General features: G+C 44.6%; 1 protein-coding gene across 4 annotated transcripts in view; it reads left to right on the top strand.

Annotated features, from left to right (window-relative positions):
- THADA (THADA armadillo repeat containing) overlaps positions 1 to 16,002 on the top strand; it is a 629,866-nt gene that overhangs the window by 12,851 nt on the left and 601,013 nt on the right. For all 4 annotated transcript variants that reach the window (XM_077282381.1, XM_077282382.1, XM_077282380.1 and 1 more), the window contains exons 4-12: positions 2,947 to 3,077; positions 5,221 to 5,369; positions 6,783 to 6,815; positions 9,117 to 9,165; positions 10,114 to 10,334; positions 11,115 to 11,209; positions 11,390 to 11,607; positions 13,256 to 13,947; positions 14,761 to 14,915. In XM_077282381.1, the coding sequence (XP_077138496.1) occupies positions 2,947 to 3,077; positions 5,221 to 5,369; positions 6,783 to 6,815; positions 9,117 to 9,165; positions 10,114 to 10,334; positions 11,115 to 11,209; positions 11,390 to 11,607; positions 13,256 to 13,947; positions 14,761 to 14,915 (1,743 nt within the window). The remainder of the gene's footprint in view (positions 1 to 2,946; positions 3,078 to 5,220; positions 5,370 to 6,782; positions 6,816 to 9,116; positions 9,166 to 10,113; positions 10,335 to 11,114; positions 11,210 to 11,389; positions 11,608 to 13,255; positions 13,948 to 14,760; positions 14,916 to 16,002) is intronic.

Below are 16,002 nucleotides of genomic sequence, written 5' to 3'. Positions count from 1 at the left end.
TTCTATGAGTTCTATAGTTTTGCTGCTGTTACAGTAAAGAATCCCTTTTCTTTGTTGGTCCAGAAACCCGGAGATGAGTGGGTGAGATGCTTGACACTCCTGTTTCTTGAGTACATTAGTAGTATACCACTCCGTAATATGCTTTTTTTCTTTTTGTGCAGTGGAGCCCGAAACTGTTCCCCATATTGTATGTGTGGTCTAGTGATGTGTAAAGGGGTAGAACTATGTTATTGTCATGTGCATTTATTACTTCTTATTACCCTTTGCAGCAGCTGACTGACACTGGGTGCTCCAGGTTATGCTGCATTCAGACATCCGTGATGAGTGGACTGACCACAGGTCTCCAGACCCAAATTCCACAGTCTCATATGCACCCATATATGACTATGATGCAGTCAAATCTGAGTCCGGAGACCCTCGGACGGTCCGTGCACCCACCTATGGGAAATCCATTTTTTTTTTTTGTGGATTTTTTCTCCCCCACCGTAGATTTTGAAAAAATGTTTGGAAAAGAAAAACAAGTGCAGGTCCCTAATTTAGAGTAGATCTTGATGGAATCCGCTTCAAACAAGGCACTGTCAAAAGGCTACACAAAATAGTTAAAGGTTATCTGTTACCAGGGTTTCACCCCTCATACTATTTATATCCATATGTGGCTCTTTCAAAGCTAAAACCGGCAGTACCTTTACATGTCCCAGTCAGTTCCTATGTTCCCAAGAAATCGGCATTTGAAGAGCTATGGTAGATCTGAAGCCTCTGTCACTCCAGCTCTATTCCCCGCCCAGTGATGCCTCCTTCTGATTCTCTGACAACTCCATTGCTGAGTGATATCAAGCAAAGGAGCTGTCGGGCAAGCAGGAGGCAGCGGCATTGTGCAGGGAATAGAACCAGCATAACAGAGGCTTGCAGAGTGCTTCCATATGCCAAAAGCACTTAAAGGGAACCTGTCATCCCCAAAATCGAGGGTGAGCTAAGCCCACCAGCATCAGGGGCTTATCTACAGCATTCTGGAATGCTGTAGATAAGCCCCTGATGTATCTTAAAAGATAAGAAAAAGAGGTTAGATTATACTCACCCAGGGGCGGTCTCGGTCCCGGTCCGGTCCGATGGGTGTTGCCGTCCGGTCTGGGGCCTCCCATTTTCATCAGGTGACATCCTCTTCTGGTCTTCACGCTGCGGCTCCGGCGCAGGCGTACTTTTTCTGTCCTGTTGAGGGAAAAGCAAAGTACTGCAGTGCGCAGGTGCTGGGCCTCTCTCACCTTTCCCGGCGCCTGCGCACTGCAGTACTTTGCTCTGCCCTCAACAGGACAGCGTGAAGATCAGAAGAGGACGTCATCCTATGAAGATGGGAGGCCCCGGACCGGACCGCGATGCCCTCCGGATCGGACCACCCGCCCAGGTGAGTATAATCTAACTTGTTTTTCTCTTCTCTTAGGATACATCGGGGGCTTATCTACAGCATTACAGAATGCTGTAGATAAGCCCCTGATGCCGGTGGGCTTAGCTCATCTTCGATTTTGGGGGTGACAGGTTCCCTTTAAGCTTTATTTTCATATCTAAATGCTTATTTCCCAGGAACGGGTGAACAGTCTGGCCATGGACAGGTATTCTTGGATTTATCTTTGAGAGAGCTAAAAGCACGTATAAATGTTCTTCCCAAATCCTTCAAAAAAATTAAAACTTAAAAAAAAAAACTTCCTAAAAAAAGTGTCTTCTGAAGAAGTTTCCACTTGAAAAACTCACCGTTATTGAAAGCCTCTAAAAACTCTGGGAGATCTTGGCCTAGCAGTGAGTTTTTCTTTTACATGGGAATGAAGCTACAAGAAACTGTAGAGTCGGCATTGATTCTTCATGAAAGCTTTACTTGTAGATTATTCCTGAGATCTTGAGAAAGAAAGCAATATACATGAATCTATGGGCTTCCGGACCACCCATAGACTTTAAACGTCCCAAGGGGTCCGGCTCCTACTCTGCTGTGATGTTACACGTGATCTTGTAGCTGCAGAAGTTGGGATCCGGCTGTCAAGAGACTTCTGGAGTCCCCATTGAGAAGGCAGAGGCGGTTTATTACTGCCTGTGCCTTCTTTATCTAAACAAGCGCTGTGTCCATAGTAATTGGAAGAGGTGACTGCGCTCCTTCCTCCATACACCCCGGTCATGTAATTACTGTATATAGGGAGGGAGCAGGAGCTGCTGGCTCATAGGGGACATGGATAGCTCTGTTGCAAACTGCACTTCCCCTGTGACTTGGGGCTAATTTACCAACCCAAGTTACAGGGAAAATAACATGAAATTAAAAATATTTCAGTGTTTAAATACCTTTTATAACCTTGTGGGGGGCACAATGTGTAAAATAAATGAAAAAACAATCTAAGAATAAAAATATATCAGGTACAAAATAAATACAAAAAAAATGCCACTGTCAGTCCAAATTGCTGTTACAACCCCCCACCACTCCCTTGTGTCCAACATATAAATGGGGGTCAAAGTTTTAAATATATTTTAATGGTCATAAAAAAATTAAAGTAAAAAAAAAAAAGGGAAAAACAGACACTTTATTTACCTTATTTTATCACCAGTACTGCCCGATATTGGCAAAACCATGGAGAATATGACAGTGACATAGAAATGAAGCCCCATATATCACAATAAATGGATGCAAAAATGACGTGTGTATCTGAATTTTTTTATATCTCTTGTACAAAAAGACCATAAAATGTGTCTGGTCAAGAACGGGGGGTAAGTGGGCCCATCCTTAACTGGTGAAAGGGGCTAACTGCATTCAGCGCCTGTCCTTGGGAATAAGTGTGATCACTGGGAACAAGGATCCCCTGTCCCGCCCGGTATTCAGATGCTGCTGGATAACGTCTTTGAACATTCATGGTTTACAGCGCTGACAACGCAAGAAATTCCTCTAACCTTTATTTTTTATGTTTTCCATTTCAGATTGCGCCCCTTCTGGAAAGCCTGCCCGGCAGCTCCTACAGTGCGGACGAGCTCCGCTGCTGCATGGATGTGTTAGCTGAAATGTACTTTACGGTTGGCACCAAGAACCCCCTTAAAAAGGTTTTGGCAAGGTAACCTAAGCTGACCTTCTAATATATTTGTGCCTTTTCATGTAGAGCCTGAAATTGCAGTTCGCTCATTTCTAGATGTGAGCCGGGTCCATGATTTATTATTTTTTTTAGCTTCCTTAGTCTCCCTTGGGGCTCGTTGAGACGTCAGTAATTTTTCATCAGTCCAAGTTCCATCAGTTTTTTGTTTGGCCCAATTTTCATCAGTTTTCTCGCGGTGGGGGATTTCTGAACATTGTCATACCAAGCAGTCAATGATGGACGGATGGCATCTGAGTACTGTCCCAATTTTTATTTTTTTTCCACGGACCCATAGACTTGCATTGGAGAAAGAGATCCGAGACTTGGATTAAAGTCGGACAAGTCTCTGTGATTCTGTGCGACCACAAAGTCGGCAAAAATACTCAGACTCCATATACTACGATAGGTAACGAGTTCTATCCAAGAAAAACACAGATCTCGCCCAAGAAAAACTGAAGTCTGATCGAGCACTAAGGTCTCATTCAGTTGTCAGTAGTGATGAGCGAGCGTGCTGGGATAAGGTGTTATCTGAGCATGCTCGAGTGCTAATAGTGTCTCCAGCATGCTCGAATGCTATGGTCGAGTCCCCGCGGCTGCAGGTCTCGTGGCTGTTTGACAGCCGCAACACATGCAGAGATCATCTAACAAACATGTAATCCCTTTATGTGTTGTGCATGCTCAGATAACGCCTTATCTGAGCACGCTCGCTCATCACTAGTCGTCAGTGATTTTTCAGTCTGAGTTTTATTAGTGTTTTTGACCGGAGTTTCATACGTTTTACTCTGATAAAAAACAAAAAAACTAACCAAGGTTTTTCAACCTTCTTATAACAAACAGTCCATGAAAATCTCTCATGGCATCTGAATGGTGTTCAAATTTTTTTTTTTTTTTTTTTTCACGGCCCCTTAGGTTTGCATTGGTGAGATTGAACTGAGACTTGGATCAAAATTGGACTTGTCTCCGCGATTTTACGCCAACCACTCAGTCCGTGAAAATTCATGGTCATGTGAACAGCGCCATAGATTATAATGGGTACCAATTCTGTCCTTGGAAAAACTGAGAACTTGTATGTTAAAGGGAACCTGTCACCCCCAAAATCGAAGATGAGCTAAGCCCACCGGCATCAGGGGCTTATCTACAGCATTCTGTAATGTTTTAGATAAGCCCCCGATGTAACCTGAAAGATAAGAAAAACAGGTTAGATTATACTCACCCAGGAGCGGTCCGGTCTGGTTCTGGTCTGATGGGTGTCGCGGTCCTCCCATCTTACGATGACGTACTTTGTCTTCCCTGTTGAGGGCAGAGCAATGTACTGCAGTGCGCAGGCGCCGGGAAAGGTCACAGAGGCCCAGCACCTGCGCACTGCAGTACTTTGCTCTGCCCTCAGGGCAGACACAGTACGCCTGCGCCAGAGCTGCAGCATGAAGACAAGAAGAGGACGTCATCCCTGCTTTTCCTTTCTCTTTAATTAAAATATACAAAGACATCCTTCTCTGTAAAAGACCAAACTTTATTTATTGCATATGCTGAAGGTGTCCCCTGGGAAGGCTCTGCTTTTTAAAGGGATTGTCTAGTTAAACCAAGTTATCTGTAACTTGCTGATTGGTGGGGGTACAACCACGGAGACCTGCACCGATCGGTAGAACAAGGGATTTTTTTTTCTCTGTTACATAATGTAGCGGTCAGTTGGATGCTGGAACATCACTCCATTCATTCTCTATGGGGCTGCCTGAGCCGAGCACAGCGCTCCGCATCCCCATAGAAAATGATTGGAGCGGCGGTCGAGCATGATCACTTCCAATCCTTTCTGATAGGGGATAAGTGTCCCGTTCTACAGATCAGTGCAGGTCCCAGCGTCCGGATCCCCGCCATCATCAAGTTACCACCTCTTTAATTTGATGATTTTACTGGACAACCCCTTTAAGAGACTATAGCCTGTCTTATGATATCCCCCATTAAGTATTCTTATAAGCCCTTTTGTTGAGCTACTTGGTTATAACAATTCATTTTATAAAAAAGTTGAAATAAAAGTTATGGGAGAAACAAAACTGTGACTATATCTTACAAAAAAAAAATTGTAATAAAAATGATCCCGGTATTGATGAATGTTCTCGGTGATTTGCAGCTTATTAAACAGCATTCCAGATCCATGTAAGAATGACGCGGCCGCTGCGCTCACCTCCTGCCTACGGAGGGACATTGCGGTGGAAGATACAAGAAGCTACAGGAAAGTGGTGGATAATTTGGCTTCATGTGTGGACGGTTTCACCCTGGGTAAGTGCGCCGAATATTACTACACTTTAACTGTTTTTACCTGGCTTCTTACACAGTGTTAGGGAATGTTCGTTCATAGCTTTTTATTTTTACGTGGTTTTTGGTATTGTTCCAGTACCTAGATCTACATAAAAACACTTCCTTCACAACTGCTTCCAAGAAGCCTATTATTCAATTTAAAAGCGTTGTCCATTACTTGGACAACTGCTTCCCCTCCAGCAAAATAATAACACTTCTACTCCTCTCCGGTGTCAGTGCTGTTCCAGCGATGTCTGCTCTGGTGGGGAGAGTGAAGCCAGCACTGATTGTCTGCTGGGATTGCGTTGACATAATGTCATGAGATCCCTGGGAGAGCCAGAGCCATCACCGCTGAGACGGTGCCAGTACCGTAGGATAGTCTAAGTGTAGTGATGGGCGAGTATACTCCGTTGCTCAGGTTTTCCCGAGCCGAGTATTTTGGCGTGCTCGGAGATTTCGTTTGGCATGATTTGCAACTGCTAGACAGCCTGAATACATGTGGGAATTCCCTAACAGGCATTCCTCACTTGTTCAGGCTGTCTAGCAGTCGCTAATCATGCAGCTGTGGCAACGAAAACTAAATCTCCGAGCACGCCAAAATACTTGGAGGACACCCGAGCGTGCTCGGGAAAACCTGAGCAACGAGTATACTCGCTCATCACTATCTACGGTAAGTGTTATTATTTTACTGGGGGAAACAGGTTGAGAAGGGGTTGTCCAAGTAGTGGACAACCCCTTTAAAGAGAAAATGTGCCTATTGTGCTTGTCTCGCTTCTTTTTCACGCGCCTTTTAATGCTTGTTAAAACAAAAACCTATCATGTCAATTCTTTTGGTGTGTTTTCCATGCATAATTCGAAGCAAACGCCCCTTTTTCTCACATTTTTGTGTGGTTTTGGAGAGGTTGTATCTGTGGAAACATTTCTTTCCAAACTGTAGTTGTACTTTTTAAAATGAAAAGCTCATCCAAAATCACCTAGAAAAAAAGGCATAAAAAAGCCCGTCTTTACAGAAGCCACACGCTGTTTAGAAGCGGTTTTATTTGTCTGTAAAATCCACATAAAAAAACTCCGAGGAGAATAGAAACTTCTGTCATCTCACTAGAGAGAAAATGAGGGTAAATTGGGGACTCGGAGCCGTCAGGCCCACAGCAGTCGCACTTTTGTCCATCAGCTGGGCCTCAGCCGTCCGGAGTAAGACGTATGTCTGTAATGAGGAAGCCGGGGTCTCATTCGTGTTGCCCGTGGTTCAGGCAGCGTGAATTCTTTGACAGGTTCTGTTTAATAAAATCGCCCATAAACCTGCATCACCTGTTCTAGAGTTTATCACCTGGTGTCTCTTGACTCTTTATCAGAAAGGTTTGTGTATTGTGGTTATTTTGTGTGTTCTCCTTACAGGTGGCCGCTGCGTCATTAGCCTCATGCCAGAAGGTCAGTAACGTTACTATGCATGCATTGATGTGTGGGTCTAGGTGCTTGTTGCGTTTGTATATGCACATGATATATGAGGGGGAACCAAAAAGGAACAGGAATCCTCTTCAGTAGGTTGGGGCGCTTTTAGTACGGGCTCCACGAATGGTCGTCAAACCCTCCTGGCACCAAAGTTTTTGGAGAACGATTTTTTTTTTTTTTCCTCTTAGCGATCCCTTCTATCAGGCGAGGCTCAGAGTGATGACTTTCACCTGTCTCTCTCGTTTTCCAGGACAGAGTGGTCTTATTTTTAGCTCTCTCCTTTCTCCGTTGTGTGTTCTCCGCCACGATGTGATTGCTTTCCTTCCTTTTGGTACTTTGCCTCTCATCTCTCTGAGAGGTTTTTGCCCAATCTGACATTCTGATGCCATGTTGGTCGTCCCATTATGCTCCTGCCGAGGTCGGACCATCTCGAATTGCTAAGTTAGGTCGCCCCGGCCAGGGTACGGCTCACTCCCTGTGTAGTGGAAGCCTGCGGGGTCATACACCTCCAGGCGTCTATTTTTCCATCCCGTAGGGCCGTTGCTTAGTCCTCATCTTTGTGGAGCTCTTACCTTTGCGTCAATGGGTGCAAGTCTTAGCAGGAGGGTACTACAAGTGACAGTTGCTCGGGTGGTAATCTGAGAGACTGCCATTCCTCCTTCTGCTGTACCGATATTAGTTTTCACACCCCAGGTATTACTTTAGGACATTCCATGATTCCTGTTTCCCTGAATGAAATGTCTGAGAAATGGAGATTTTTGTTACTCACCATAAAGTCTCGTTGAGCCTTCATTGGGAGACCCAGCACCCTCCTTTGTTTGGCGGTGGGGGTGTCTTGGTTTTGCACTGAATAATTGGATGTAGGCTCTTGGAGAGGGGTCTGCTTTTTTCTAAGATACATTCTTATTTATTACCCATGATTATTCCTGTGTCCCCCAACAATGAAGGCTATGCGAAAATAATTTTACTGTGAGTGCCAGAAATCTTCATTCTGTGATGGCCGATTCACACAAATAATGGGCAGCACTCGTTCATTAATGGGCTGACCACCATCTTCCAGAATGACTTGATGAATTTTTCAAACATTTTGATCAATTTCGGCAACTAACGAAAAATGAGAGCAAAATAGGCAAAAAATTGAACGGCAAAAAAGTCACTAGAGCTGAAAGCAGCCTGCCCCAACAACGCCGGCTGGCAGACTGACTCAGAAGGGGTCTGCGAACGTTCACCCAGCGGAGAGAGCTTGTACTACAAGTACCTTACCCTCCAGGAGACTCTTCCTCAATCTTTTGAGTTCCTATTGTATGTGCCTGAAGGTAGTCACAGTCTGGATGGATGCTGCTGCTGTTTCCTGTGCAGCTGGTAAATGGTGTGCACCCATATACCGGTGCGGGGGGCTTCTGTATGTTGAATGGGGGACCTGCGGGAATGTTAAATTATACGCGGATAAGTGCATTTACATAACAAAAAAAAAAGATCTTTTAGGAAAAACTACCAAGATATTTTTTTGTAGATTTTTTTTTTTTAATTTTTTGCTATTTTTTTCTATATATAATGTAAATAGTGATGAGCGAATATACTCGTTACTTGAGATTTCTCGAGCATGCTCAGGGGTCCTCCGAGTATTTTTTTAGTGCTTGGAGATGTAGTTTTTCTTGCCAGTGCTGAATGATTTACATCTGTTAGTCAGCAAAAGTACATGTGGGGGTTGCCTGGTTGCTAGGGAATCCCCACGTGTACTTATGGTGGCTAACAGATGTAAATCATTCAGCTGCGGCAGGAAAAACTAAATCTTCGGGCACTAAAAAATACTCGGAGGACCCCCGAGCATGCTCGAGAAATCTTGACTAACGAGTATATTCGCTCATCACTAAATGTAAACCATGCACATGCCATTACCCCTGAAGTTGGACGATACACCTCCCCCATCATGGTTATGTTATTTTTAGAGATGGTATAATCAATTGGCAGCAGTGATCAGACCGGAGTCCTGCGAATCGATTCCCTCATCCCTAATGTTTGCACGTGAACGGTGCAGATTCCAAATTCTTCTTTCTTTTCTCTTCTCAGGTGCGCCACCTTGTGGCCACACTGTTCACTACATTATATGTAAGCGGTAGTAACCTTGCCATGCAGAATATGCAAAAAATGTATATTTTCTGAGACAAGGTTCAGTTTCTTCAGGATAAATGCGTGGTGGAAGAGAGGCGGCACATAAGTGCTTTTATCGTATGGTTCAAGGACACTGACATCTGTGAATATTGTGTTCTGTTTTCGCAGCTCTCCTGTTCCTGCTGAAGGTTCTGCATACATTCCAGGGTCAAAACAAGTGAGTACAGAACATCATATTTTTTTGTGAACTGTTCCAGCCTATTATCATCTTTGATAAAAGAACTTATTGTCACCGCTCGTATTCTTATCCTGTAATCTTCGCTCTTGTGAAGCGGAGCCGATTCTTCGTCTCTTTGTACATGACCTATGGTGCAAAACCGAGAACGCTGCCAAGTTCCTTCTATTGAATCAATGACAAAACCTCAATACTTGGCGGGTTTCAAGAAAAAGCAAAAAACCCATAGCCTGCCTGAAAAATACAGTTTATTGTCCGCTACTGTATGTAAAGTATTCCCATCTATGGATGTCATGTTACCACCGTACGGCATAACATAGGCCTGGGGACGATCTATGCCTCCACCAACAATATTAAAGGAAGTGAGGTCTATTTGGGGTTTCTTCAGCACAAGTGGCTGCTTTATGCGGAGAACTATGGAGTGTTAAAAGAAGCGTCGTTGTGTAGTTAAACCCTGCTTTATAATTCTGCGTTTATTATGCTTTTTTGGCATGTGTTGTGGATGTGCATAAATGTACTGAATGGTAGTATTCCTTTAAATAGGTTGCCCTGCCTTAGGTTACAAGTCTGCACTGTCGGGATTCTCTGTCGCCGGAATCAGGCGGTCATGTGAGCGCAAGATTATGTTTTGCCTACTTCCGGTCACATTCCGACTAGACGTGTCAGGCTTGCTCGAATACACTTGTATTGAGCTACACTATGTACGTCTAGTAGGCACGTGACTGCATGCATACAGATGACCGTACATGCGCTGTCAGGATTCACACGTCTGCAGTCACATAGAGTGACTGCGGATTTGTAGCCTAAGGCCGGATAATCCCTTTAAAAAAAATATAATAAAATCGTCAAAAGAAGTTTGGCCAAAATAACAATGCCGGGTTACAAGGATGAGATTTACTTTGTTCTATATCTATGTATTTTGTCTCTTAGGAGAATCCTGGGTGACGGTCTCGCCCAGACCCAGCTCATGCACGACCTCCTAACAGCTGTCAAGTTGTCTATGGTGCTGCTGCAGAAGTGCCCGGAGTCTGTGCAGGACGCTCTGCAGCGGGACGCTCTGCAGCGGGACGCTCTGCAGCAGGACACGCAGTGTCCATTGTGGAAGACGATGTGCGATCTGCTCCACTGCTTCTGTGGCTTCTTACTGGACGGTTAGAGAAGTGTTCTAGCTGCATTCGCTTCTGCATTTTGGGCATAATTTGCACTTAGAGGTCTTTCATCTGCTGCCGTACCCACCCAATGAAGACCTAATGGTTCACCTTCAATGATTCAGCTTTCAATAACAGAGTCTTATATATGTATATAATTCATATTAAAAGGGATGTCCATTCTTTGGGAGTCCCATTCCCCCCCCACCCCTTGATCCCGAGACCTGGGGCTCTTCAGAGGCCAGGTTGGGTGGAGTGGAGGTCGGTCAAACATTCGGCCATCTCCAGCACTCCCATTATGAAAAGTTGTCTTCTATTCCCCCCTTCTTTTTAGCATGAGTACACCTCTTTAAATGCATGACGTATTTGGGCTAAAAAAAAAAAATCACTTTTGCAATTGGGTTTCATTAAAATGTTTGCAATGTTGGCTTTTAGAGGCTTTTTGTTTTTCCAGCGCGTTCCCCTTTGATGTAGTCTGTGGTCGTAAATCAGATAAGATGAGCTCAGAAAAGGACAGAGAAGACTTACAAGCTCTGGTGTAAGAGCCGGCTCACTCATGGAATCTCAGTTAACTCATTCTGCAGCCATCAATAAAATAAGGCCACACTATAGAAGACAAACGGAGCAATATTTTTATTAAAACCTAATTTCAAAGTTGATTTTTAGCTCTAAATATATGCATCCAAATAAAAAAGTATTCCCAAAGCTAAAATCCTGGTCTGTGAAGGAATACTGTGGCCAGCGGGAGAACATTGTGATAATCTGTCTTTTATTTTTCTCTAGATGATCTGTTACAAAACATTCAGAGCACTGCTGGCATGGCCGCCATTCTGTATCTTAAGACCATGATTGTGGACAGTGATAAGCTGATGACTTTAGTAAGTACACGGCTTTTCCCTTCCATCGTCCGTTCTTCTGCAGGTTTCTATGACTTTTTGTATGCGGCTTATTATCCCTTGAATTTCTCTGGTTTTTGCTCCGTGTCGATTTCATTCCCTTTGACCATAGCGGTGATGTATTTGTTATTGTGTAGTTAACATGGCGCCCTTACTTTACAGGTAAATAATCTGGTTTTGCCGTCTGAGGATCCCCCTGCTGTACCAGATTGGTTTATGGCCTGCTGCAATGCCCTCTGCTCGGAGCTGCCGGATGCTGCGCTTCTCTTTTTATGCCAAGGAGCCTTGGCCATGCTAGAATGGAAAGCTGTGACTCTAGGTGATGGAGGGGAGAGGCTTCTTGTAAACCTCCTCACGGTCCTGCTGTCCCTCAGTGCTCGGTAAGAAATATACTTGATTACTCTCTATGCCCCCAAAATCTAAGTTGAGGGATTTCACCCCCCAAACTATTTATATGCCCATGTAGCTCTTTCAAAGACAAGTCCAGCAATATCTTTCCATGGCCGGTCTGTCCCTCCGTTACTGAGAAATCAGTGTTTGAATTGATATGCAAATGAGGCTGAAGAGCTATGGTAGATCTGAAGCCTCTGTCACTCCAGCTCTATTCCCCACCCAGCACTGCCTTCTGTTTGACTGACCGCTCCTTTGTCTGAAGTCCCACAGCATGGAGGCTGTCGGTCAAGAAGGTGGTGCTGGGTAGGGAATAGAGCTGGAGCGACAGAGGCTTCAGATCTATCATAGCTCTTCAGCCTCATAGACATATCCGTTGAAACCCTGATTTCTCAGTAACAGAGGAACGGACCGGCCATGTAAAGGTATTGCTGGACTTATCTTTGAAAGAGCTACACACTCATATTAAGTTTTGGGGGGTGAAATTCTGCTGACACATTCCCTTTAATGGCTGTCCATTGGAGTTTGTGTTTTTGACAGTAAGTTGTAAGCTCTTATATTAGGTTAGGTGCCATCCCTCACACAAACGTACAGTGCTTGAGGGCTCAGTGTATTTTTAGGCATCTCCATTTAATTTGATAAACTATGTTGTCCTACGTCCCAAAGTGTCGGACACTAGGTATCTCAGTTTTTGCTGTTTACTGCTTGCTGTCGAGTGTAATCCGTGCCGAGCAGCAGGAATTCAAGGTTACAGAATGTCGCTACTGTTTGTCATACTGTGCACAGGCATAAAGGAGGTTTATTGCAGGCTAGTCATTGGACAATGGCAGGAGCAATGCATGTCAGGAAGTAAGGGAAGTTCTAGCTCCTATCATGCTGGCAGAAATAGCACCCACTCTACAAGAGGTAACAGAATATGAGAATCTGCACATCCCCTAGACACATTACTCTGGTATATGTACACCAAATGCAAGTTTAGACTTAAGTCCGCACTATATCAGTGCACGTAGCCTACAGTATATGTCAGGAGGTATTGTAATGTACCAATAGACGACCCATCACCAGATGGAGGCCAAAAGCGTGTTCTTACAGCCTCTGGCTAAAGCGCAGCAGACTGCACGTCCTACACAGAGGGCTACTAAGAAGAAATGTACACCATGGGGTATACGTTCCTTTACTAGAAGTCCCTACGGTGGACGGATGCCTCGAAATCTGTCCAGGCAGTGGCCACCGTATGGCGCGTACCTCCTGAGCGTATGCCTTCCCTGACGGTCGGCTCTGACCCCGGCAGGTGAATGGGGTTGTATTCCTAACCACAGGGTTCCCCCACCATGACAGGTCTTTCTCAAGAAAGGTCCAAAATTGGGACCGAAACGTTGCACATGAGCCAATAAACCGCACGTGAAATTTCAGCTATTGGTGTGCTGCCTTCATCATTTTTTTGCTATTTTTTTGATAGATAATAAATTAATTTTATTTATATATATATATATATATATATATATATCTATATCTATATCTATCTATCTATCTATCTATCTATCTATCTATCTATCTATCTATCTATTTATATATATATAATTTTTGGTTAGATAATAGTAATTTTTTGCTTATTGTTTCTTGTGTTTTTTTTTCTAGCCTAAGAGACTCCAGCACAGCTTTGTTTCTGTCGCGGACGTTAGCCTTGTGGACAAGTTCTGCTGCAGATCTTCTGAGCTCCTCATGTTCAAGAGACTTGAGAGAGAATCTTACTGGCCACTCGAGGGCGCTCTGCAATCTCCTCGAGTACGTGTACGCACATTGGGAACACCCTTTGGACGCCGTCCGACATCAAACAAAGCTCATCTTCAAAAACATCCTTAAAATCCATCATGCCGCCTTGGCCGGACGCTCTGGAGATGAGGACCCATTTCTGGCCGAACTTACGCAGAAACTGTTGAGTTTGGAGTGGCACTCGAAGGGGAAATACGCATCGCTGGCCTGTCTGGTGGAAAGCGTGGGAACCGAGCGGCTGTTGTCCGTGGATGAAAGGATCCCGTCACAGATCCTGGATGTCATGTCGGACCAGTCCTTCGCTCCTTACGCCAGTAACCTATTGGAAGCCATGTTTATAAACCACAAGAAACAACTTCAGGCCATGGGGGAAAGCTGTTGGATTGCGCGATGGCAAACTGTCTGGGTGACCCCCCTCATCGTGCGCCTATGCGAGGAACATGTGACGCAGACCACTTACGTCATTGATTATTATTTGCCAAAGTTGCTTAAGTGTAACCCAGATAGTTTACATTACATGATTGAAAATCTCAAGACCTCGGCATCCCTAAATATTGGTAAGTCAGATTTGCCTATCCTATACAACCGAACAAAAAAATAAACCAAATTTCCAAAACCCCTTTAAATGCCAGCTAAAGGGTCATAGGTGGTTTAAAAAAACTTTACGTTAATCAATAATACATATGAGACACTTCTCCTCCCACTGCCTCTTGAGCCTATCATTCATTCATTCATTAAAAAAAATAATGATAAAATGTATCTTGATGTAAAAAAAGAGCAGAGATGCACATAGACGATGCTGCAGCTTTCTAGTGAGTGTTTTATCACATCCCAGTGTTGGATTCACAGCTACACTGCTCAGTACTGCAGTGCAATGTCCTCCAAATTGCTGCTACTGAACATGTGCTAGATTAAAAACAGGAGAACAAGAATCACTCACTTTGTACTGTGTGTGGGAGACATCGTAGCGGCTAGTCTTCACCCACCAGCTCAGAGATGACTGAAAAGTAGAAATAAAACCTGGAAATAGGAAAACTCATGGCAAAATGCCGGATACAAGTCATAATGGTCAGAAGACGTGTCTAAGTCATTCTGGCTTGTAATGAAGTATTGCAAGGCTCAAGGTTATGCCATCGCTTTGTGATCAGTGAGGGTCCGACCTCTGGGGATAAAGGGGCTGTAGGGCTGATCCAGCTACGTGACCCTTTTCCTATTTCCTCTCCGTGACTCGGGAATTTCTACTCCCAAATCTGTTTTCTTGGGATGTAGACCTTCTTACCTTTCCATGTATGATTTGCAAATGTTTCTACTGTCCAAAAATATTTAATTTATGGTTGTTATTTTCTGACGTGCATATTTCTCTTCCTCAGGGTCTGGCGATAACCGCGGTGCCCTTGGTGCCCTGATGGCTTGTTTGAGAACTGCCCGCACTCACGGATACCTCCGATTTACCGAGAATTACGCATGGACCAGGAAAGTCTCCACAAGCTTAATACAACAAGGCCTTGTGCACCGACATGACCAGGTGAGAAAGGAGGAGAGGGGAAAAGTGACCTCATCTCTTAAAGGGATTGTTTTATTTCAGATACTAGTCTCCTATCAGTAGAATCAGGTGGCTGTGTTTCATCGTCAGACACCCAACTGTTGGCCCATTTTGGCAATTGCCACCAATTTCTTATACATACACACATATTTTTTTCATTATGTATACACTGCTCGAAAAAATGAAGGGAACACCTATAAAGCACAACATTGCACCAGGGCCAACTTCACCAGCGTAAGGTTTGACAACGGCTCTGAGGGTTTCATCCCAGTACATGGCCAGCGGAGCTCTGACTGCTGTTGTCAGGTGGAGCTTTGTGGGCCCTTCCAAAGATATGCATCCATAAGATCTCACTGAACCAACGCCAAACCAGCCATACTAGATGATGTTGCGGGCAGCATAGCTTTTACCCTGGCATCCTCAGACTCCTAACGTCTATTTTATGTGCTCAGTGTGAATTTGGGGCACCAATGGTGGACCTGCCAGTCCTTGTGTTCTCAGGGAAATACCAGTCAAGCTACATGGAGCACAGGTCTGACTACAGGAGGTCGGGCCCTCATGCCACCCTAATGGACTCTTTCTTACAGCCTGGTTTACACCAGTAGCCACTGCACATTATTTTGTAGGGCTCCATCAGGAGCAGATGCCGGCCCTGTTGGTGGGTGGATGCCTTTCTATGGCCCTGTCCGGCCCTCCTCTTGTATCGTCCAATGCATTGGCATTTGCTTCATGCCCTTGACACTACTAGGACAAAGCAAGCCTTGTGACGTCACTTATGGAGGTGCCGTCCTGGTGCTTTGGCACTGCCTGTGCAACCTGATAGGGAGCAGGAACCGCTTTATGCTGCCAGTAGTAGTAGCCAGGCAAAGACACCAGCAAAACTAGAGAAGAATCGGTCAGGTAGGCTATGGAGAACGTTAATGTCTGTGGTTAAATCCTGCAAAACCATTCCCTTTTTGGGGACACCTTGCTGTTCCTCTCCGGTGCACCTAATGTCGCTCATTCGTACCAAAGCAGTAGACATTGATCACAATCACTTCGTCTTCCTTACTGGACAGATCCATAGCCC

This window comes from Ranitomeya variabilis, chromosome 2 (assembly GCF_051348905.1).
Source record: "Ranitomeya variabilis isolate aRanVar5 chromosome 2, aRanVar5.hap1, whole genome shotgun sequence".
NCBI classification, from domain to species: Eukaryota; Metazoa; Chordata; class Amphibia; order Anura; family Dendrobatidae; genus Ranitomeya; species Ranitomeya variabilis.
The sequence above is the reverse complement of the archived record's forward strand: the minus strand, read 5'-3'. Positions and strand labels throughout refer to the sequence as shown.